This window comes from Micromys minutus (genome assembly GCF_963924665.1).
Source record: "Micromys minutus genome assembly, chromosome: 7".
In the NCBI taxonomy this organism is placed as follows: domain Eukaryota; kingdom Metazoa; phylum Chordata; class Mammalia; order Rodentia; family Muridae; genus Micromys; species Micromys minutus.
The window spans coordinates 37815969-37839842 of record NC_137976.1 but is presented as its reverse complement, the minus strand read 5'-3'; the positions used below and the strand labels follow the sequence as shown (position 1 = coordinate 37839842).

At 40.8% G+C, this 23874-nt stretch overlaps 1 protein-coding gene and 1 pseudogene across 2 annotated transcripts in view; one reads left to right on the top strand and one right to left on the bottom strand.

Moving 5' to 3' along the window:
* Positions 1-2021, top strand: part of IMPG2 (interphotoreceptor matrix proteoglycan 2) — a gene marked incomplete at both ends in the record, with an annotated part of 55014 nt that extends 52993 nt beyond the window's left edge. The window contains 2 exons of the mRNA XM_080919666.1: positions 480-681; positions 1938-2021. Of these exons, the coding sequence (XP_080775792.1) occupies positions 480-681; positions 1938-2021 (286 nt within the window). The remainder of the gene's footprint in view (positions 1-479; positions 682-1937) is intronic.
* Positions 2022-13687: 11666 nt separating this feature from the next.
* On the bottom strand, positions 13688-15252 carry LOC308422819 (pyruvate kinase PKM-like; annotated as a pseudogene). The gene has a single exon. The product of its transcript is annotated as a pyruvate kinase PKM-like (transcript).
* Between the last annotated feature and the right edge of the window lie 8622 nt (positions 15253-23874).

Below are 23874 nucleotides of genomic sequence, written 5' to 3'. Positions count from 1 at the left end.
CTAGTGCAGAGGCCAACAAACTCTTTGCATCATCAGCATTAAGAGAAGTCATGGCATAACAATCACTGCTCAGACAATGGACCTGAGTTGAATTCAGTTGGGGCCCATGGCTTTTGGTCCTCCAGTATTTGAATTTCTGTTAGATTTTCTATGTGGTTACACATGATTATTTCATAAGTGTTATTCTGGGAATGATGGAGCTGTGTTTATTTAATGAAACACTACCCACGGGCAGACATAATTCCCAACCAGCGTTTATTGAGTGTTAAGTGCTAGGGACTATGATGAATGAAGCAGGGGGCAGTCTCAGAACGACACCTGAGACTAATTGAGACCTTTCTCATAGTTCCTCTGGCCCCACATCAGTGTCCACTTTCTTTTCCCCAACAGAAACCTTGTCCTAGAAAAATAGCCTTTCACATAGTTAAGCATCCAGAGGAGAGCCCTAATCAATTATGCATTTCCCTCTTCGGCACCAGCAGGCAGCCTGACAGCCTGTCATCTGTTGAGAATGCTATGAAGTACGACCCCGCATATGACATCCACTTGGCTGGATGTGAACAGTATGAGAAATCCTATAGCCAACATCCCTTCTATAGCTCTGCTAGTGAAGAGGTGATTGGTGGTCTGAGCAGAGAAGAAATCAGACAGATGTATGAAAGCAGCGACCTTTCCAAAGAGGTAGGAGACTTCCATTGCCATCGCTGCATTGCGGGTCTATGTGAACATGTGTGCTGCAGTAAATATTAAAAAATATTGTTTTATCCCTTTTCCAACCCTGAGAGATAAAAATATTGTTTTATCTCTCTCACTCCTCAAGTCCAATTTCAGTTCCGAGCTGCGGGCTCCCCTGGCGCCCGGTCCGCACAACTCCCTTCCCTTGCCAGTTTACTATCTCCTGTTCTCCGCCTCTGTCCCGGTGTATTTCTGTACCCCAAAATCCCACACAAACACAACTCTACAGCCCGATAACTTTTCATACGGGCTTATATGTTCGACTCTCAATCCACAAACCAAACAACAAGATTACATCAAATAGACAAAGGTACAAACTTTTAATGCCAATTAATATCACCTGGGTCCAGCTGGTCCTTGGGACCCTCCACAGTTGCCTTGACCTCTCACCCCTCTGCCTCTCTGACCTCTGACCTCTTATTTCCCTCACCCTGCCCAGTCACTGGAGTTCCTTTATTTTACTAATTAAAATGGGAAGATTCAGTCGAAGTCATATGACTAGCCAGCCCTTCTTGGGGAAGTGGAATTAACATTAAAATACAAACAGCTTCAGGACAATCTACACATTCTCTCTCTCTCTCTCTCTCTCTCTCTCTCTCTCTCTCTCTCTCTCTCTCTCTCTCTCTCTCTCTCTCTGTGTGTGTGTGTGTGTGTGTGTGTGTGTGTGTGTGTGTGCGCGCGCGCGCGCGCATGTGCGCGAGCGCAAGCATATGCATGGGTCTCTAGAGAGATGATAGAGAATACCTGGTGATATCTCCCAGAATATGCAAAGGGTATTAAAATTTGAGCTTCGAGCTGATCCTTATTCCCTACACAGGGGCTCCTTTTTCCACAACTAGAAAATTCTGTTAGTACTCATTTTTTCTTAGGAACATATGTTAGAGTTAGAACAGTTTATGTAGTATCTATGCAGAGGTAGTTTTCTTTTTGGTGGCACTATGACTTTAATCCAAGGCTTTGTGCATGCTAAGTAAGTGCTCTATCCCAGAACCACATTACCAGCATGCTATCTAGAACATACATATGGGACTTGGAACAGTATATGTAAAGCCCTCTGTTTTGCTAAAGGGATGTTTCTTTCTTATAGCTTTCTCAGGTAGCTCCAAAGCTCACAAATCTTTATAATAATTAGATTCTCTTTAAAAGTCTGCTGAGGTCTTCCTAATGCAACACATATACTCCTTTCACCCCCTCTGTTTAAGGAAATTCAAGAGAGAATGAGGATTTTGGAACTCTATGCTAATGATCCGGAGTTTGCAGCTTTTGTGAGAGAGCATCAAATGTAAGTATTGCAACTGCCAATGCTGAACTTCAGTTGCCTACCTTAAAGGAACACTGCCAGAGGGCTTGCTAATGACTAACCTTAATTAAATTCTGCAGAGTTTATGGTGTTCAGAGATTATCCCACTTATATCTCCAAATGGCTTGATAAGATACTTGTTTCTTATTTGAAAACGGGAAACCTGGGAGAAATGATTTTTTTTTTCTTAAGAGATGATATTGACAGTACACAGCAGAGAAGATTAAAAACCAACACATTTATATTGGCCTAGAGCCTTGGGCTGCGTTATCATTGCTCTTTTTCTACCATAGTTATCACCAGTAATCTGATGCTATAAAGTATCTTTCGTAGATGGTTTCTATGGAGTATCCATAAGTCTTTCACACATCAACACAATCTTCCATTTCCACCTTTACGTACACTCTCAATAGGCTTTGAAGCACATGTTTTATTCTTTGCTTTTATCAGGTTTCATTCTGTATCTTTCTCATTGGGCAAGTGCTTGTAGTTTTCTATTTTGATTTTGTTCTCCTGAATTTACAAAAGATACAGATTATAAAAATGAGCTATTCTGTAAAGAGATTCTATAGACGTTAGCTAACTGTGGTGGGCAGCACTACCATTTGATATTAGTACTTGGTCATTCTGGATCCTTATGAGTTGGTCCCAAGCCAGAGGAAGTCATATGTCCTTGTAACAGATTAGGGTCAAGATAACAACCAAGACCTTGAGCAGAACTCTATACACAGCTCCTTCACTCAGAGCCTCCAACGAGTAAGATGATTTCTAAATTTCATATTCATGGTAGCAATGCTTCTAAAAATCTCTCTGGGAAGGTGCTGACAACTTTGCTGAATGATGTCACACCAGTAGTTGTCTTTTACGTCAGGACACCCACTCATCTCTGTAGCTCCAGCCAACACAAGGCTTATCGATCCATTTTAGTGGGTAGCCAATAGTAAGAATATGAATATTGTTGCACTATTTCCCAAGAGCCTTTGTAAGTCCTTCCAAAGTTAGTCCTTGCTGGTCTAAGTGTGTTTCCTGAATTAAAATGGTATTGGATCAAGCTATAAAAATACATGCCGGTAATCCTAGCACTTGGAAGGCTGAGAGAAGATATTCAGAGTTTGAGGCCAGCCTGGGCTGCATAATGTGACCCTGTCAAGTAAATAAATAAGTTAACAAAATATTTCAGATTTGAATAAAGATGATGCAAGAAAGGAGTCATTCTAATGAAGAATTATGACTATATGCTTTCATTTCTTCTGATGGACTGCATAGCATTAAAATATGAAAAGGAAGATTTTACTCAGAATATTCTCTGAAACAAAGGCCTGTGCATCCAGACCCTACAGTGTTCAGAGGGAAGCTCCACACAGGAGGAAGTTCTCAAGAGGTCCCACCCATCTCTGAGAGATTATGGGCAGTTAAGGGTTGCCATGGAGGGTGTCATTCACTTCAGTGCTCTAGCCACTGCTGAACTGCTCCTATTCCAGTAACGAGCCTTCCACTCATGCTCTGATGAGTAACTGCAGATCAGCTCAGAGGCACACACAGAGGAAAGGATGAAGATAGCAGGGGGGCTGCTGGGAAGAAGGGATTTGGTGGGAGTGGGAGGGGATAAGAGAGGTGTGTGTGTGTGTGTGTGTGTGTGTGAGAGAGAGAGAGAGAGAGAGAGAGAGAGAGAGAGAGAGAGAGAGAGAGAGAGAGAGAGAGAGAGAGAGAATATTATCAAAACACATTACATAGTGTATAAATTGTCAAAAAATTAAAAAAAAGAAGAAGAAAAGAAGTCAGCATAGCTCACAGGGAGCAGGCAGCTTTGAAAACATTCAGGCACATGATTCAAACAGGGTTTGCAGTTTTCACTTAGGAGCTGCTAGCTACTAAACAGCTCCACAGTGTGTTAATGGATTTAATTTAGGATTCAGTAAAAAACACGTGGCATTGTAGAGGATTAAAACAATTTAGCAGAGTATAAAAACTCTGTAAAGAAAACTTAAGCGTGGCTGACTTTAGGCATGCATCTTGGTTATGCACTACAACAGAAATGTCTTTCAGTGAGTTATTGCTAACTGCCCTTTACTTTCTCATGGCAGGGAGGAGCTTTAAGTTAAACGCTGATTTCTTGACACCAACCTGAAGCTTGGAGGAGACGAGGAAGGCTTGGTACCTCTGCTGTTTAACCAATGTGGAGTTTGAACCCTGATGGAAGAAGAGTTTGCATCAAAGAAGAAATAATAAACATGGAACACACCTCTCCTGTCAACACTGCAGCTTAATTTTTGGAATGTAGCAAAAAGTTGTGACGGATTTTATTTCTACATCAAGATATGTGGTGAAAGACATTTAAAGTGCTGTGAATTCTGATTTTGTAACACATTCTAAAGGCAAACAAGTGAAACAGAACCAAACCAAAAACCTAAAGCCACACCTTGGAGTTAGGGCTACAGTGCCTCTACCTCTGTCTTTTTGAGAGCATCTCTAAGAACTGTGGCCCAGGCTTTCTAGTAAGAACATAAAGCAAGACTAGTGAAGAGTAAAGCTCACACCATGACTGTTTTCTGATATACTTGTTAAAGTCAAACAAGATAGAGGAATCCTTGAAGTAATTTTAATATAGGTTAAAGTCAAATATTCATCTAAATAAAAATTATGCTTTGGAACAGACTGCTAGGTTAGGCGATCTTTGGCCACAGTCTGTCTAGTTTATGTCTGATGCTTGCTTCTATACATGTTTCAAGCTTTCTGAGCACATAAATCAAGACCACAGCACTCTTAAATTAGTTATGTCAGTATATGGCACAGTTTGCTCATCAATTTGGCACATGTTAGAAGAAGGAAACTGAGAAATTATTTCCATCAGCTTGGCCCGGGGGCATATTAGTGGGGTATTTTTTTGATTATTAGTTGATGTTGAAAGGCCCAGCCCACCACGGGTGGTACATTCCTAGTCAGTGGGTTAGGAGTTAAGTTGGGTAAGAAAGGTAGAGACACCTAGAAGAAGCCAGCCAATAGGCACTTTCCTTTGTGGTTTCTTCTTTAAACTCCTGTCTTGGCTTCCCTCTATGTTAGACTATAACCTATAAGCCAAATAGACTTTCCTTCTGTTTTAGTTAGGGTTGTCATTGCTGTGAAGAGAGACCATGACCAAGGCAACTCTTATAAAGGACAACATTTAATTGGGGCTGGCTTACAGGTTCAGAGGTTCAGTACACTATTATCAAAGCTGGAAGCATGGCAGTGTCCAGGCAGGCATGGCACTGGAAGTGCTGAAAGGTCTTTATCTTCATTCAAAAGAAGTCAAGAGCAGACTGGCTTCCAGGCAGCTAGAATGAGGGTCTTAAAACCCATGTCCACAGCAGTGACACATTTACTCCAACAAGTCCACACCTCTAAATAGTGCCACTCTCTGGGCCAAACATATTTAAACCACCATACTCTCCCAAAGGTGCTTTTGGTTAATGATAACAGAGAAAGCAAACGATTATGATATCCTGTTCTTTTAGCTTTCAGGAATAGTATCCGTGCATGAAGTTTACATGGTTTCTATTTGTCTTAGGTAAAAGTAATCGTGGGGCTGGGAAGGGCTGAGTATTAGATAAATACCAGGATAGACATTCATCCTTTTAGATGAGCTGACAGGCAAAGTCATTACTCAGATATGTTCCCTGACTGCTTCTGAGGTAAGACAGTCTCAGACAATGCTAGGATCTTCTGTAGCTCCTTGTGTAGGAATTTGGAAAAACAGCACTACTTACCTCATATAATGTCAGTGATATCATTTGATGCTTCTTGGTATAGTGCTTGTTGTCTAGAAGAAACTCCACTTACTGTAACAGGACAAAGCAAGATAGTTTTAAGATTGTCTAGGTTGGAAAAAATTGATACTTTATAAATAGAAATTAAAAATGAAGGTTTTTCTCTTTTTACCTATGGTTATTTTTAATGGGTAATTTGGAGGTTAGGCTGTAAAGGCAAATTAATCATGATGATTAATTTAAAGATACATAGGCAATAGATTGTTGTTAATTCAGGCTATTTATGAGGATACCTTCACGCTTGCAAAAACTATCTTGAAGTTCATTTTTTTAAATTTTAGACCAGGTATAAAATGGCTGCTGGATAAAATACCTGGTTCATTTATTTTTCTTAAATCACTGACTGTTTCACTAGTTATGAGATTAGCAAAAACTGAGTAGGAAGAATAGACAACTTAGAAGAAAATGGTGATTTAGGAGACTAACTTATCTTTATTAAATTGAGAGGTTTTAGCCAAGAAAAATATAGGTCAGTCTCCCCCCCCCATCCAAATGCTTCCAATGATTCCAAGTAGAAATAGGTGGGACCAGCCTTCATTAGTGACCCAGCTGCAGTGAGTCAGGATTCTAGCTCATTCTATTCCCCAGTGTACAATTCATGCAGAAAAATGATGTAAAGGTTACAATCCTTAAACTGAGAGCATTGTGTACTGCAAAGTACCCTGCCTAGAGGTGGGGAGATGGGAGGGTATTATAACATAGTTGGTGATGCAAAATAAATTGTCTGGAAATTTGTTTGATTCATGCATTTTGTAATATGTAAACTGTTCTTATAAGTCAACAAGAGATAAGCGAAGCCACTCCCCACTGGAAATTAAACCACTGACTAAAACACTTCTCTCAACTACAAAGTTACTAATACAGCTTAGGCCAAATGATTACTAATCTGATTTTTCCTCTGGTGTTTGATTAATTAAGGGCTCATTTTGAGAAAAAAATCACGGTATAAAAGACTATAGGTATAAATATATGTCTGAACTACTTGATGATTCCTAAGTATTAATGTATATATCCTAATATGTACTTAATATAGGGTATGATTAATGGCATACTAATTCTTTTTCCCTTTATTTATGGCAGTTTATTCAATGTGGGATCAAACAAATTCAATTTACTATATTACTCTCTTGAACATTTCTAGTTGTAATACTTGTTGATTAGAAATAAAAAATTAAGTCTTTATATATGTATAAGGATCCTTCAATTCTCATGTATACAACTACAATGTATCCATTAGTAATAAATGTGTCTTTCAAGAACTTGTCTTTTGTTCATCTTAGAAAAACAGGTGTATCTCTTAGCAACAGTTGAATAGGAGTCACCACCCAAAGATACCTATTGTGTGAATGAAAATGATTCTTTGATCTTAGTGGAGTGAGGACTTAGGAGACTCAGACATGAATGAATAGGGGGCCTAGTTGCTGTCTGAATTGTGTTGATAGTTAATTACACTGAATCATGATTTGGCTTCTGTTGAACTTGATTATATACTTTCAGTTTTCCCCTCATATCCTTAAAACATCAATGGAATGAAGAGCAGTGGGTGGCTAAGGAAAGATTAGGTGGGCTGGCTAGATTAGGTGGGCTGCTCTTCCAAGGAGAAGAGCAGTTGGGGAACTGTCTAAAGAGAACAGGAGATGCAACTATGGGCACAGGGGAGCGGTGGGGTTAAAGCAACAGTTAACATTTATGAACAGTGCAATGTGCTGGCAACCAGAACCTCAGTGAGCAGGCTTTTCCTCCTTTGTATTTGCATAATGCCGTGCTGGTATGAGGACGCAAGAAAATTCTAAATAAATGTTAGAAAAACGGAGGGAAGGTGGTTTTGATTACAGTTAAAAAAAAAAAACAAGTTGAACAAAACATAAGATGAGAGAAATAGGCCCAATAAACATCTGTTGATTGATTGCGTTGTGACCCAGTTTTAGGAGAAATAGTGAGTAATAAGCTGACTTGAAACCCCGATTAAGGCCTGGAACAGCCCGTACTCTTAGCTCAGACCTAACTAAGCTGCCTACTTTCTGGGCTTTATGCACTTATGTCCTCTAAGCTAGGCCTTGCTGGACAGGGCCCATGAAATAACACTGAACTTATCCTGTCACTAAACCTTACACATCTTATACCATGTCCTATAAGATCTGAGTTTTTCATCTCAGCCCCAGGATCCCTGAATAACAACATTGAGACTGGAATGATTTTTACAAATACCTAGACCTTAAGCTTTGGCTGTTCTCCAACCATCTCATAAATTAATATCCCTGTTATTCTGATCGAAGTTCTGCCATGTGGCTGGCTATGTCTGCTCAGGTTTCATGTATGCTCTCCTTCTTCTTCCTGGGCTTCCAATCCTCCCTGTGCCTCCCTCTATACCAAAAATCTTTTCTCCCTGTTGGATTTTTCTCCTTTGAGTTCCTGGCTCAGCTACAGGCCAATCAGCTTTAATTAACAGGTGTTGCATGCATACAGTACATAGAGATTTCCCCCCAAATGTCTGTTGCAGTAAATTTTAAAAAATAACGCTTATCTCTTTACTGGCTCTGAGGTCTCACTTCTCAGGTCTGACCCTGATACGGAGCTGCCCACACCTGGTCCAAGCTGCCACCCCGATTTCACTCCGTGCGCACAAATCCCTTCCCTTGGCAGTTTACTACCGCCTGTTCTACACTTCTGTGGCGGGGTGTTTCTGTACCCCAAAATCCCACAAACACAACTCTACAACCCGATAGCTTTTCATACAGGTTTATATATTCAACTCTCAATCCACAAACCCTCTACACAACAAGATTATGTCAAATCGAAAAAGATACAAACTGCCCTTTTATATGAGATACTAGACCTATAAAATCTTTAATGTTTAGAGTTATTTAACGCCAATCAATATCACCTGGGTCTAGCTGGTCCTTGGGAAACTCCATCTTGCCAAGATCCTTCCTCATGCTCTGACCTCATCAGACCTCTCAACCTGCCCAGTCACTGGCTTTCCTTTATTTTACTAATTAAAATGGGAAGGTTCAATTGGAGTCATGTGACTAGACAGCCTTTCTTGGAGAAGTGGAATTAACATTAAAATGCAAATTGCTTCAGGACAATCTACAAATGTCTACCTTCTTCTTATTAGAATGAGTGAATCCATGTTATCATAAAAAGTAGACGTTAAGGAACCAATCTTTTACAAGTAACAAAAAATTTGCATGTGGGTTTCTGGGAAAATGTTTATTATTCTGAAAGAGTAATTCTTGGTTAGTATGGTAATTCATCTAGACAGATTTAGGGAAGAACATGTAATTTTAGAACACGGACCTTTCAGTGAGGCACCAACAAGCCCCCAAATTCCACTTATACCATTCTGTGCTATTATATGTTTTATATTTTAATACTCACCAAGACTAGTTGTGACCTTTTAACTTTCACCACTGGCTTCCCATTAAAGAGGATTCTTTGACATTTGGGTTATGTTTTTCAATTTATTTTGAAGACTTGAGAGTACTTGATAAAGAACTAGTCTACAATAATGATTATTTCAATGGTCTTGAGATGGTCTGTTGTATGTAGACACCCATTTTATGACCAGCAAGCAAATTACTAGTGTGGATGGAGTCAAGGAACTCACTAGTGAGACCTACTTTATAAACTAGATATGGTTAGAAGCAATGATCTAGTTTATAAAATACTTTTAAGAAAATGTTTGCAGAGATTTTTAAAAAATTTAAGATTTAAGCACCTATATCTATTGTGTATTATTGAACAATCTGTCGTTGTAACATAGTGTTTTAGGAAGATCTAACAGAATGCCCTGGACCACAACACCCAGGTAGAGCATGTTCTGGCGTTTCTTCACCACAGACTGAAGAATGAAATAGGGACAGAGAGCTAGCTAGTATATAGGTAATAGGGCTAAGATCCTGAAAATATGCTTTTGGCAGGAAGGGGCAAAATTTGGGGTGCTCCTGGGGCAGGTGGTGATAAAATTGTAATCATGATGCATATAGAAGGCATTTGTTTCATTTTTGAAACGTTTTTATGAAATGTGATTATATTCTTGTTAATGTCTATGTTATATTTTGGAGAATAAACTATAGGCACCATGGAAAAGATACAGGTGAAAATAGGACCAAAGGTTAATTGTTCTGCACTTACCAGTGGCTGGTTGGGGACCATTGGTTTTCTCGAGGAGAAACATAGTTCTCTAATTAAGGTGTGAAGATACATCCTGGTGTATCAAGGGGAAGGCTCTAATAAGAAAACTCTTCATGCTGGGTTCCTCCAGGACTCACTGCCCCTGATACCACACACATATTTGGAAATATTTGCTACGCTCTGAATTCTTAGAAAACAAGTGTTAGTTTTGCCCAATGTTAGATGCTTGGAAAACCCAACAAAGATTTTCCGGGCTAGTTTTATGTCAACTTGACACAGCTAGAGTCATTAGAGAGGAGGGAGCCTCAGCTGAGAAAATTTCTCCATAAGATCCAGGTGGCCTGCAGGGCATCTATCTTATTAGTTAGTGGTAGATGTTTGAGGAACCAGCCCATTGTGGGTGGTGCCATCCATGAGCTGGTGGTCCTGGGTTCTATAAAAGGCAGATGAGCAAGCTTATAGGCAGCACCCCTCCGTGGATGTTGCGTCAGTCACTGTCTCAGGGTTGCTGCCCTTCTTGAGTTCTTGTCCCGACTTCACCTTTAATGTGAGACTGGAAATGTAAGCCAAACAAACCCTTTTGTCCCATGTTGCTTTGGTCATGGTGTTTCATTACAGCAATAGTAACCTTTACTAAGACAGAGATGAAACTCTTGCTGTGAAAGCATCAGACCTTGGTTGATGAAACAGATGTTCACTGTCTTCTATAATGAGTAGATAAGATTATAAATGGTTCTTTCCTGAAAGGAACAAAAATATAGAATGAAATTTTTCACAGCATAAAGCGAAGCTAAGTTGGGAATATTTGAAAATACAGGGCTTTAGTCATAGTTGATTCAATTGCCCAGCCTGCCCTACTTTTTTCTTTTTATCAAAAATATAACATATATTTTTCATTATTTTATTAATTTGTTCACTGACAACTTCATACATGTACATAGATCATTATGATTACCTTCACCTCAGTATAATTCCCTGTCTCAGCCAGGACTCTTCCCTACAAATTCTTTTTCCATCTTCATGTGTTTTCTGTTGTAATATAGAGCTTAACCAGGGATCCAAGTGTGCCAAGGGGCTGGAAATTGTCCATCCGAAGCTGTGGCCTTATCAGTGGCCATGTAACTGAAAACAGTACCCCTCTTCTCCAGAATCTACCAATAGCCATTCACTGCACAGAAAGGCACCTATGATTAAAGGCAAGAGTAGCATTTGTCTGTGGTTACAAATAGATATTTAGAAGGTAGTTCCATGCTATGACAATTTAGGAAAACCACAGTAATAAATCTGCCCCGTCCTTTCCAAGCCTATGGCTTCCCCAGCCAGGTGTTTTTGATCAAATTTAAAATACCAGTTATAGATTTCCTCCTGTAGAGTGGGCCTTGGGTTCAATCAGGGAGCAATTGGTCACGGGCACATCTTTCTGGCAGGTTGATGTTGTAATTTGTGAGGTTCACAGCTGGGACATATTACTGATTCGTTTTACCAACATAAAGGCAAAGATAATGTACTTCTGGAGAAATTGGTTTCCTTATGAAACAGTCTTCATGACACAGCAGGGGAATGACCTTTTTCGCCCCATGAAAGCTTGAAAACACATGCTGCAGGTTGCAAATTCCTTCTGCTCAACACCGTGATCCAGGGGAGAATTTTCCATTGCTTCATTCTTCTCATTTTACATCCTGCCAGTGAGGTCTCAAATTTGGAATTTAACTTGGGAGGGCAGAGCTGTAAGCTTAAGTGGACCCCCATTAATGAGCAGACTGAAGCTTTGAAGACAGTCTTTGAAAGATAAAGCCAATCATTTAGACAGATGTATAAACTCAGGTTATTCTCAGCATGTTAAGCAAGGCTGGAGATGGAAAAGCACTTCAACATCTCTTCTGATCATTCAAATCTCTCAGCTCTTACTAAAGGGGCTGAGGGCGTGGTAATCCTCACAGATTATGGTAACACTCAACAGTAGCATTTCCAGTATTTTTTTCAGTGTTCTGGTAGGAGCCATGCTGACTGGTTGTACTTTTTCATTTCCTGGACCATGATATGTTGAACAATGTGTTCTTTCTTATGTCAGGACTTGACCGAGGCCCTGTGTGAGATCTTATCCATGCCCTGCACCTCATTGTCCACCTGTGGAGATGAGTATGTTGGTTTGAAACTCGGTGGTTTTATGGCTTCCTTCTAATTGTCTTTGATAACTATGCCCCGATAGCATCTGGTTTAAAATAGAGGGTTAAGTTAAATTAGTACCTAAAAATTATTTTTGAGAATTCCATGTACTCACTGATACTATATAATTTATAGCTCCTCCCCTCTACTCCTCCAGTGTCTCTCCCTTCTCAAACACATGACTTCTTCTATAATCTTTCCTACACACACACACACACACACACACACACCCTTCTCAAATTCATGACCTCTTCTATAATTCTACAATTATTCTTTCCTACACACACACACACACACACACACACACCCTTCTCAAACTCATGACCTCTTCTATAATTCTATAATTATTCTTTCCTATACACACACACACACACACACACATACACACACACCCTTCTCAAACTCATGACCTCTTCTATAATTTATTATTCTTTCCTACACACACACACACACACACACACCCTTCTCAAACTCATGACCTCTTCTATAATTCTATAATTATTCTTTCCTACACACATACACACACACACACACACACACACACACACACCCTTCTCAAACTCACGACCTATAATTTATAATTATTCTTTCCTACACACACACACACACACACACACACACACACACACACACACACCCTTCTCAAACTCATGACCTCTTCTATAATTATTCTCTTTCCTACACACACACACACACACCCTTCTCAAACTCATGACATCTTCTATAATTATTCTTTCCTACACTCGAGGGCACACAGGCACATGCACTATATTGGGCCCAATTAATGTTACCCAAAGGCACATGTGTTCAGTTTTAGTCACTTAGCTTTTGGGAACATATGAGAGGCTTCTCCTTTGAAATTATGGATTCTCCTCTCCCCATAAGCTATTGACTACCTGTAGCTATTCATTTTTGGAGTAGGGCCTTTTGAAAATTTCCTCTTTTTTAACTTGCAAAATATACATTTTTATTTTGAAATAGTCCTATCTAAACAGTTCACACTGACAGTAAAAAACTGCTCCAGGGAGCCATGATTGGCTTTTTTTTTTTTTTTTTTTTTTTTTTTTTTTTTGCGTCAGCTGCAGTTTATTGACATGCAGGTGTGCACTATAGCAACAGGCCTGGAGACGCTGCAGAACACAAGGTGGAGAGTGGAGTGTCTGCAGTGACAGCAGTGGGTGCACAAGGAGGAGGGGAGGCCAAAGCAGCGCAAGCCAAGGGCCAATCTACATGGCACCCTGGGCCCCACGCCCTCAGCTCCTACTCAAGTCTCCTGACTCCAGGCTAGGGCTGGGAATTCTCTGGACATCTTTCTACAGGAGCAAAGTAGACAGAGACGCTGCTGCGCTTCTGTGACAGTCAGAGGGTTTCCAATCCTGCGTTCTTCCTTCACCCCTGGCCTAGGTATGGCTGGGCTCTCTACTGCATGTTTCAGAGGCATTAACTTCTCCTGGCGTCCTAGCCCACCAGCGCCGCATCATGGCTCAGAGTGAGCACTACAAGCGTTGCTGGCTTAATGGAGAGGAGAGGGGAGTGGAAGAGGCTAGAAGAGGGGCTCCAGAGGATCATTAAGGTAAGGCAGTGCACGCATGGTGTTGGTGAAGCCAGAGCCAGGGAGCCACTCGGTCAGCACGATGACCACACCTCCCTTCTTAAAGAAGCCTTGGGCCTTGCCAACATGCACGGTCGAGTTTATACGGAGGTCAGAATCCTCAGCCCAGGCGTCCTGCACCGCGTAGTTGCTGAGGTACAGATGGGCCTGGGGAGCCGTCTGGGGATTGCGTGTCACAGCAATGACGGGCACGAGGGCGGTACCTGGCCTCTTGGTGAGCACTCCTGCCAGACTTGGTGAGTACAATAATGGCCCCACTGCAGTACCTGAAGGAGGCCTCCAGGGCACCCACGGTGGCAGCTTCTGTGGGGTCGCTGGTAATGGGCGCCAGGCCTTGGAGTTCTTCAAATAACTGCAGGTGGTGGATGGCAGCCTCTCAGGCTATCGGGTGCTGCGTGCGAACAGCCTCCAGAGCGTAGCCCCCTTTGGTTATTTCTCCAGACAGCATGATGCAGTCTGCTCCATCTAGGACTGCATTGGCTACATCGCTGCCTTCAGCACGGGTGGGGCGTGGCTTCTTGATCATGTTCTCCAGTGTCTGTGTGGCACAGATGATAGGCTCCCCAGCTCGGTTGCATCATCTGACCATCATCTTCTGAGTCAGGAAGACCTTCTCTGCGGGAATCTCAATGCCCAGGTCACCACGAGCCACCACGATCCCATCACTGGCCTCCAAAATCTCATCAAACCTGCGGACACCTTCATGGTTCTCGATTTTACTGACGACCTTGCCCTTTTCTCCCAGGGCCTTCCGAACTTAGTGCACGTCAGCGGCCTTGCGGATGAAAGATGCTGACACCATGTCCACATCCTGCTCCACCCCAAACTTCAGGTCCTGGATGTCCACACGGCGGGGAGGTCCACAGCAGCTCCGGGCAGGTTCACCCTTCTTGCTGCCCAAGGAGCCATCTTTCACCTCTGTCACCAGGTAGTCAGCACCGTTCTCCCTCACCTGCAGTGACATGAACCCATCGCCCACGGAGATCTTGCTGCCCACCTCCACCACCTTGCAGATGTTCTTATTGTCCAGCCACAGGATGGTCTCGTCACACTTCTTCATATAGGCGTTGTCCAGGGCGATCTTCAGAGTGGCTCCCTTCTTCAGCTCCACCTCTGCAGTGCCGCCACCTTTGAGTCCAGTCCGGATCTCAGGCCTCTTCGTGTCCAGAGCCACCGCAACAGGACGGTAGAGGATGGGATCAGATGCAAAGCTCTCTGTGGCTGCACAGACATTCTTCATGGTCCCTGCATGGTACTCATGGGTTTCACGAGAGAGATTCAGCTGAGCCACATTCATTCCAGACTTAATCATCTCCTTCAGCATCTCCACAGACCGGGAAGCAGGGTCGATGGTACAATGGTGCCTGTGTGGCGGGCCGTGATAGGGAGTTGTCCAGGCAGCACACATGTTCCAGGCAGGTGTCAGCCATGGCTGCATGGAGCTGCCGGGTCTGAAGGAAGGCAGTTCCTGCTTCGCTGTGTGGCTTCGCCATGGTTCCTGAGATCCTCCGGCGTATTTTGCAAAACCTAAAGCGGACGTCTGTAGAGTCAGGACGCGTCCCACACTGAAATGTTTCCCTTTTGAGGAATTCCAAGGGCATCCATTATCAGTTGAATGGCTTGCAAGGAATTTGTGATTTCTTCCATATCACCACGCCTCATAACCCACCGTGGCTTAAGTCTTACCTATCCTGGTCTTCATATCTTTCTGGTAAAGAAGGAGAGCCTATATGGGAATTCTGCTTCTGCTTATCAAATAAGCCCTGTGTATTCACTTTATGCTCGGGAACTGTAAATCTGAGGGGACGATAAACGCGGCCAATGACTTTAGATCTACTTTGTGCAGTAAAAGCATAGTGCTCTGACTTGAACAGCACAGCTAATAAACAGCACGTGCTTGTGAAAATCCTGGCACTCTTCTCAGCAACGCGGTCACCAGGCTTCTCCCGGTGCACCTGCAAAAGCTCCAGCAGCGAGTCCACGGTTTTCAGTGTCGTAAATGGCTGAGGTCGTCTTTATACTTTGCCACATTCAGCAATACTTGAACAGCATATTTAACCTCTTCTATACAAGGTACATTACGATTACGGCTTTGGGTCACAACAAAGATCACAGAAATGGCACTGCTTTTAACCAAGTTCCCACAGCTAAGTGGAAACAATCTGGTAACAACCTCCTGGTGCTTCAACACATCCAGACAAACACAAGTGTTAGTATACGAGCAGGTGATGAAGCGCATGCTCAGTTTTCTCCAGCTTGTTTTCCTCCTCCCTGTTCCTGCCCACATCCCTAAGCCTTCATCAGATAGCTTTAATTTCTGGGCGATCATTTTTCTCCCTCCAAGAATAGCCTCTCCATAATGTCTGAATAAATTATGCTGATTTACTTTGAAGTTTTGTCAGTTTTTCGTTTTTCAGCATCGGCAACTTCCTTTGTGCCGAGACTCTTCGCCACCATTTTTGAATGACCAGAGCTACATAGAGACACTAGTACCTGGGCTCTCACAGTCTTTCTGCCCTATCTTCTGAGACGTTTCATGAATCTTAGGTATAGAGGTTCTGCTGTAGACGACACAGCAAGGGCTGAACACTCCACAGTCTCTTATTCTCTGCATTTTGACCAGTTATAGACCTGTTATAGCTTGAAAAGAAGTTCTTTGAGTGGGAGCCTCACCTATCTATGGGTATAAGAATGACTATTTAGAATATAGCTGGAAACTATATTAATGAAGCAAAGTAGAAGTAGGAGATTCTGACTTAGGGCCCATGAACTCTCCAGCCATGGTTTACAGTACCAGGAATGAGTTCTCTATTGCATGAGTTGTAAGTTTCAGGAGCCATCTAGGAGAGGTTAAGGCTAGTAGATGACTGGCCTGAGATGGTCCAGCATTTTTGCATAGACTGCTATGGGTGAGCTCTGGGAGGCAAGGTCTAAGAGACTTCATCTCAAAATTATTTTTTTGCAGATGATATACCTGTCAAGATTAAATTAGTAGTAAAAATCCCTGGGCATTATTGAAGATATTCTGCAGATCAATGAACTTGTACTCTTTTGTGCCAATGCTATGTAGAGATACAGGTGATTTTTTTTTATAATTCCTAATAAACTTTATAGAATTTCTAAACTTATGCAATTTCTACACTTAAACAAGTGATTTTGAAACCCTAAGAAACTAATTAGGTCTCTCTAATACTTCATGTGTCATAGGTTATTTGGACTAAGATAGAAAGCAGGCATGAAACACTTATAAGGAAAACATTCCTCTAGGCTGTAAAACCATTATCTGATAATTAAAGGCCACAAACTGGGAAAGAACAGTGTATTGTAGGTACAAGGACAAAAGAAATGACTGGGCTTATCTATATAACTTCAATACTAATGAGACACTAGGCTAATGATTTGCCTCTTGACATACTATATGAACATGTCTTAGTCAGGTTTCTGCACACAACATCATGACCAAGAAGCAAGTTGGGGAGGAAAGGTTACAGTGTATTCAGCTTATACTTTCATATCGCTGCTCATCACCAAAAGGAAGTCAGGACTGAAACCCAAGCAGGAGCTGATGCAGAGGGACACTGGGGGGGGGGTGTCACTTACTGGTTTGCTTTCCTTGTTTTGCTCAACCTGCTTTCTTATAGATCCTAGGTCCACCAGTACAGGAATGGCTCCACCCACAATGGTCTGAGCCCTCCTCCCTTGATCACTAGTTGAGAAATTGCCTTAGAGCTGGATCTCATGGAGGCATTTCCTCAACTGAGGCTCCTTTCTCTGTTATAACCCCAGCTTGTGTCAAGTTGACACAAAATCAGCCAGTACAATAGATCTAAGAATTATAGTTTAAAAACTTTTTTATTGAAAATTCACTATATTTATACTTCAGATATTATCCCCTTTCCCCCAATCCCATCCACCCTCCCCCTCAATTTCCTTCCATGAAGGTACTCCCTCTTCCAACCACCCTCTCCATCTCAGTGCCTTGTCATTCCCATACACTGGGCAAACACACCTTCCCTGTACCAAAGGCCTCTTTTACCACTGTTGCCAGACAATGCCATCCTCTGCTGCATATGCAACTGGAGCCATGGGTATCTACATGTGTGCGCATTGGATGGTGTTTTATTCCCTGGGAGTTCTTGAGGGTTTAGTTGGTTGAAATGTTGTTCTTCTCATGGGGTTGCAAACCCTTTCATCTCCTTCAGTTTTTCTCTAGCTCTTTCATTGGGGCCCCCATGTTCAGTTCGATGGTTAGCTGCAAGCATCCTCAACTCTTATCTGTATGACTCTGAGAAGGCATCCATATTTAGCTCCTGACAGTAAGCACTTCTTGGCATCAGCAATAGTGCTTGGGTTTGGAGGCAGCATATGGGGTGGATCCCCAGGTGAGGCAGTATCTGAATGATCTTTTCTTCAAACTCTGCTCCTCTAATTCCTCCTCTGTTTTGTTCTCCCTTCTAAGAAGGACTGAGGCATCCATATTCTGGCCTTCTTTCTCTTTGAGGGTCATAAGGTCTGTGAATAGTCTCTTGGGTATTCAGAGCTTTTTGGGATAGTATCCACTTATAAGTGAGTACATACCAAGAGTGTTCTTTTGTGACTGGGTTACCTCACTCACAATGATATTTGCTAGTTCCATCCATTTGCCAAGGAATTCATAAAAGTCATTGTTTCTAATAGCTGAGTATTACCCCATTGTGTAAATGCACCACAATTTCTGTATCCATTCCTCTGTTGAAGGGCATCTGGATTCTTTCCAGCTTCTGGCTATTATAAGAAAGGCTGCTATGAAAATAATGGAGCATGTGTCCTTGATATGTTGGAGCATCTTTTGGGTGTATGCCCAGGAGTGGTATAGCTGGCTCCTCAGATAGTACTATGACCAGTTTTCTGAGGAATCACCAGATTGATATCCAGAGTGTTTGTACCAGCTTGCAATCCCACCAACAGTGGACGAGTGTTCCTCTTTCTCCACATCCTTGACAGCATCTGCTGTCACCTGAGTTTTTGTTCTTATCCATTCTGACTTGTGTGAGGTAGAATTTAAGAGTTGTTTTGATTTACATTTTTCTGATGACTAGGGATGTTGAGCATTTCTTTAGGTGCTTCTCAATCCACTCGACATTCCTCAGTTGAGAATTCTTTGTTTAGCTCTGTACCCCATTTTTAAAATAGGATGGTTTGATTCTCTGGAGTCCAACTTGTTGAGTTCTTTGTATATATTGGATATTATCCCTCCATCAGATATAGGATTGATAAAGATCCTTTTCCAATCTGTTGGTTGCTGTTTTGTCCTCTTGATGGTGTTCTTAGCCTTACAGACACTTTGCAATTTCATTTCTGTTCAGGAAAATTTGCCCTGTGCCTGTGTTTCCTAGGCTCTTCTCCACTTTCTGTTTTAATAGTTTCAGTGTACCTGGTTTTATGTGGAAGTCTTTGATCCACTTGGACTTGAGCTCTATACAAGGAGATAAGAATGGATCAATTTGCATTCTTCTGCTTGCTGACTGCCATTTGTTGAAGAGGCTGACCTTTTTCTATTGAATGTTTTTAGTTCCTTTGTCAAAGATCAAGTGATCATAGGTGTGTGGGTTCATTTCTGGGTCTTCAATTCTGTTCCATTGATCTACCTGCCTGTCTCTGTACCAGCGCCATGCAGTTTTTATCTTGATTGATCTGTAATACAGCTTGAGGTCAGGGATGGTGATTCCCTGGAAGTTCTTTTATTGTTGAGAATAGTTTTCCCTATCTTGTGTTTTTTTGTTATTCCAAATGAATTTGTTAATTGTTCCTCCTAACCCTATGAAGAATTGAGTTGGAATTTTAATGGGGATTGCATTAAATCTGTAAATTGCTTTTGGCAAGATGGACATATTTACAATGTTGATCCTTCCAATCCATGAGCATGGGAGATCTTTCCATCTTCTGAGATCTTCAATTTTCTTCTTCAGAGATTTGAAATTCTTGTTATACATATCTTCCACTTGCTTGGCTACAGTCACACCAAGGTGTTTCATATTATTTGTGACTATTGTGAAGGGCACTGTTTCCCTAATTTCTTTCTCAACCTGTTTATTTTTTGAATAGAGGAAGGTTACTGATTTGTTTGAGTTAATTTTGTATCCAGCCACTTTGCTGATGTTGTGGATCAGCTGTAGGAGTTCTCTGGTGGAATTTTTGGGGTCTCAAGTACACTATCATATCATCTGCAAATAGTGATATTTTCACTTCATTCTTTCCAATTTGTATCCTTTTGACTTCTTTATGCTGTCTAATTGCTCTGGCTAGGATTTCTAGTACTATATTGAATAGGTAGAGGAAGAGTGGGCAGCCTTGTATAGTCCCTGATTTTTGTGGGATTGCTTTAAGTTTCCCACTCTTTAGTTTGATGTTGGCTACTGATTTGCAGTATATTGCTTTTATTATGTTTAGGTAAGGGCCTTGGATTCCTGATCTTTCTAAGCCTTTTAACATGACGGGGTGTTGAATTTTATTAAATGCTTTCTCAGCATCTAGTGAGGTGATCATGTGATTTATTTTGAGTTTGTTTATATAGTGAATTAGTTTGGATTTATGTATGTTGTACCATCCTTGCATCCCTGGGATGAAGCCTGCTTGATCATGGAGAATGATCGTTTTGATGTGTTCTTGTATTCGGTTTGCAAGAAATTTTTGAGTATTTTTGCATCAATATTCATGAGGAAAATTGGTCTGAAATTCTTTGTAGGGTCTGTGTGTCGTTTAGGTATGAGTGTAATTGTGGCTTTGAAGAACAAGTTGGGTAGTATTCCTTCAGTTTCTATTTTGTGTAGTTTGGAGAGTATTAGTATTAGGTCTTTTATGAAAGTCTGATGGAATTCTGCCCTCTACCCATTTGGTTCTGGACTTTTATTTTGGTACCTGGTATCTGTGTAGAAATTTGTCTATTTCCTCTAGATTTTCTAGTTTTGTTGAGTATAGGCTTTTGTAGTAGGATCTGATTATCTCTTGAATTTCCTCAGTTTCTGTTATTTCTCCCCTTTCATTTCTGATTTTGTTAATTTGGATACTCTCTCTTTGCCCTCTAGTTAGTCTAAGTGTTTATAAATCTTGTTGATTTTCTCAAAGAACCAGCTCCTGGTTTTATTGATTCTTTGTATAGTTCTTTATGTTTCTACTTGATTAATTTCAGCTCTGAGTTTGATTATTTCTTGCTGTCTACTCCTCTTTGGTGTATCTGCTTCTTTTTGTTCTAGAGCTTTCAGCTGTGCTGTCAAGCTGCTAGTGTATGCTTTTTCTCCAGTTTCTTTTTGGAGGCACTCAGAGCTATGAGTTTTCCTCTTAGCGCTGCTTACATTGAGTCCCATAACTTTGGGTATGTGTGACTTCATTTTTGTTAAATTATAAAAAAATGCTTAATTTCTTTATTTCTCTTTGACCAGGTTATCATTGAGTAGAGCATTGTTCAGCTTCCATGTATATTTGGGTTTTCTGTCTATTTATTTATTTATTTATTTATTTATTTATTTATTTATATTATTGAAGACCAGCCTTAGTTCATTATGATCTGATAGGATGCATGGGATTATTTGTGACTGACTGTATGGTCAATTTTGGTGAAGGTACCATGATGTGCTGAGAAGGTATATGCTTTTTATATTCTTTTGTTTTAGTATAAAATGTTCTATAGATGTCTGTTAAATCCATTTGGTTCATAACATGTTACTTTCATTGTGTCTCTGTTCAGTTTTTGCTTTCATGATTTGTCCATTGATGAGAGTTGAGTTTTAAGGTTTCCCACTATTGTGTTAGGTGTAATATATGCTTTGAGCTTTAGTAGAGCTTCTTTTATGAATGTAGGTACCCTTGTATTTGGAGCATAGATGTTCAGGATTGAGAGTTCATCTTGATAGACTTTTCCTTTTAGTAAAAAGTGTCCTTCCTTGTCTTTTTTGATGACTTCTGGTTGAAAAATCTATTTTATTCAATATTAGAATGATTACTTCAGCTTGTTTCTTGGGACCATTTGCCTGGAGAATTTTTTTCTCAGCCTTTTACTCTGAGGAGTGTCTGTCCTTGTTGCTGAGATGAGTTTCCTGTAGGCAGCAAAATGCTGGATTCTGTTTATGTATCCAGTCTGATAGTTTATGTCTTTTTTTGGGAAATTAAGTTTATCGATAAGAGATATTTAGGAATAGTGATTGTTTTTCACTTTTATTTTTGTTATTAGAGGTAGAATTATGTTTTTGTTGTCTTCTTCTTTTGGGTTTATTACAAGATTATTTTCTTGCTTTCCCTAGGTTGCAGTTTCCCTTCTTGGGTTGGAGTTTTCCATCTATTATTTTTTGTAGGGCTGGGTTTGTGGACAGATATTGTGTAAATTTTGTTTTTTTTATGTAATATCTTGGTTTCTCCATCTATGGTAATTTAGAGTTTTTTTTTGGATATAGTAACCTGAGCTGGCATTTGTGTTCTCTTACTGTCTGTATGTCTGTCTATGATCTAGGTTTCCTACTTTCTGTTGTGAAGCCTGCTGTAATTCTGATTGGTCTGCCTTTATATGTTACTTGTTCTTTCTTCCTTACTTTAAGTATTATTTCTTTGTATTGAACATTTATTGTTTTAGCTATTATTTGTAGGGAGGAATTTCTTTTCTAGTCCAATCTATTTGGAGTCATGTAGGCTTCTTGTATGTCCATGGTCATCTCTTTCTTTAGGTTAGGAAAGATTTCTTCTATGATTTTGTTGAAGATATTTAGTGGGCCTTTTGGTTGGGAGTTTTTACTTTCTTCTACACCTATTTTCCTTAGGTTGGTCTTGTAATTGTGTCCTGGATATCCTGGATATTTTGGGTTAGGGGCTTTTTGATTTTTGCATTTTCTCTGATGTGTCAATGTTTTCTAAGTTATCTTGTACCCCTGAGATTCTCTCTTCCATCTCTTGTATTCTGTTGGTGGTGATTGCATCTATGACTCCTGATTTCTTTCTTAGGTTTTCTAACTCCTGGGTTGTCAATTTTTGTGATTTCTTTATTGTTTCTATTTCTGTTTTCAAATTTTCACCGGTTTGGTTGTGTTTTCTTGTAGCTCTTTAAGTGATTTTTGTGTTTCCTCTTTAAGGGCTTCTACTTGTTTATGTGTATTTTCTTGGTTCTCCTGTAATTCTTTAAGGGAGTTATTCATGTGCTTCTCAAGGACCTCCATCATCATCATGAAGTATAATTTTAAGTCTATATCTTGTTTTTCTTGTGTGTTGGAATATCCACACTTGCTGTCATGGGAGAACTGGGTTCTGATATTGCCAAGTTATGTTGGTTTCTATTTCTTGGGTTCTTGTGCTTTCTTCTTGCCATCTTGTTATCTGTTATGCTAGGTGATCTTGTTGTCTTTGACTAGACCTTGTCTCTCTTGTGTGTCTGTGGGCCCATGGGCTCAGGGGGGAGACTGCTCCTGGGTGTTCAACTCTCTGTGTAGGCTGTCAGTTCCGATGGCAGTGAACCAGCTCTGGCTCTGGGCACAGGTGAATGCTGGAACAGACAGTTCCCATGCAGCACTGTGTACGTGCTACCTGCTCTCTGAGACTTCCTGGGAGTGTCTCCATGGATAGTCAGTGCAGAAAAAGAGGGAATTCACCTGTAGGCTCAGGAGGGAGAATACTCCTAAGGCACCTTTGGGTGCTCAGCAGTCTATGAGTCCTTAGTTTTAAACTTTTAATGTACCAGTGGAGCTAGTGGCAGATAATAAATGTTTAGTTAACAAGTCTTAATGGAAATACATGTAAACATCTTGGTTGTTACTTATTCAAATTTTTAAATAAATAAAACTAAGCATGAAAGTAATTACAAGTTTCCATAATCAATTGGTATTGAATTAATTCCCACATATTCATAGATGTGTGATAAAGCCCTGTACAAGTGAAAGCACCCTGCCTTGTCCTTATACTGGAGAAGAGATAATACACAGACATATAGTCAAAACACCCTGCCCTGTCCTGATACTGGAAAACAGATATTACATAGACATATAGGTGTAAATATATAGTTGCAACATTTATTTTTTTTAAAGGCAGGGTGTCATTATGTAGCCCTAGTGACTTGTAGGTTGCTCTAGAGATTACACTGCTTTTGATCTCCTAGAGATCCA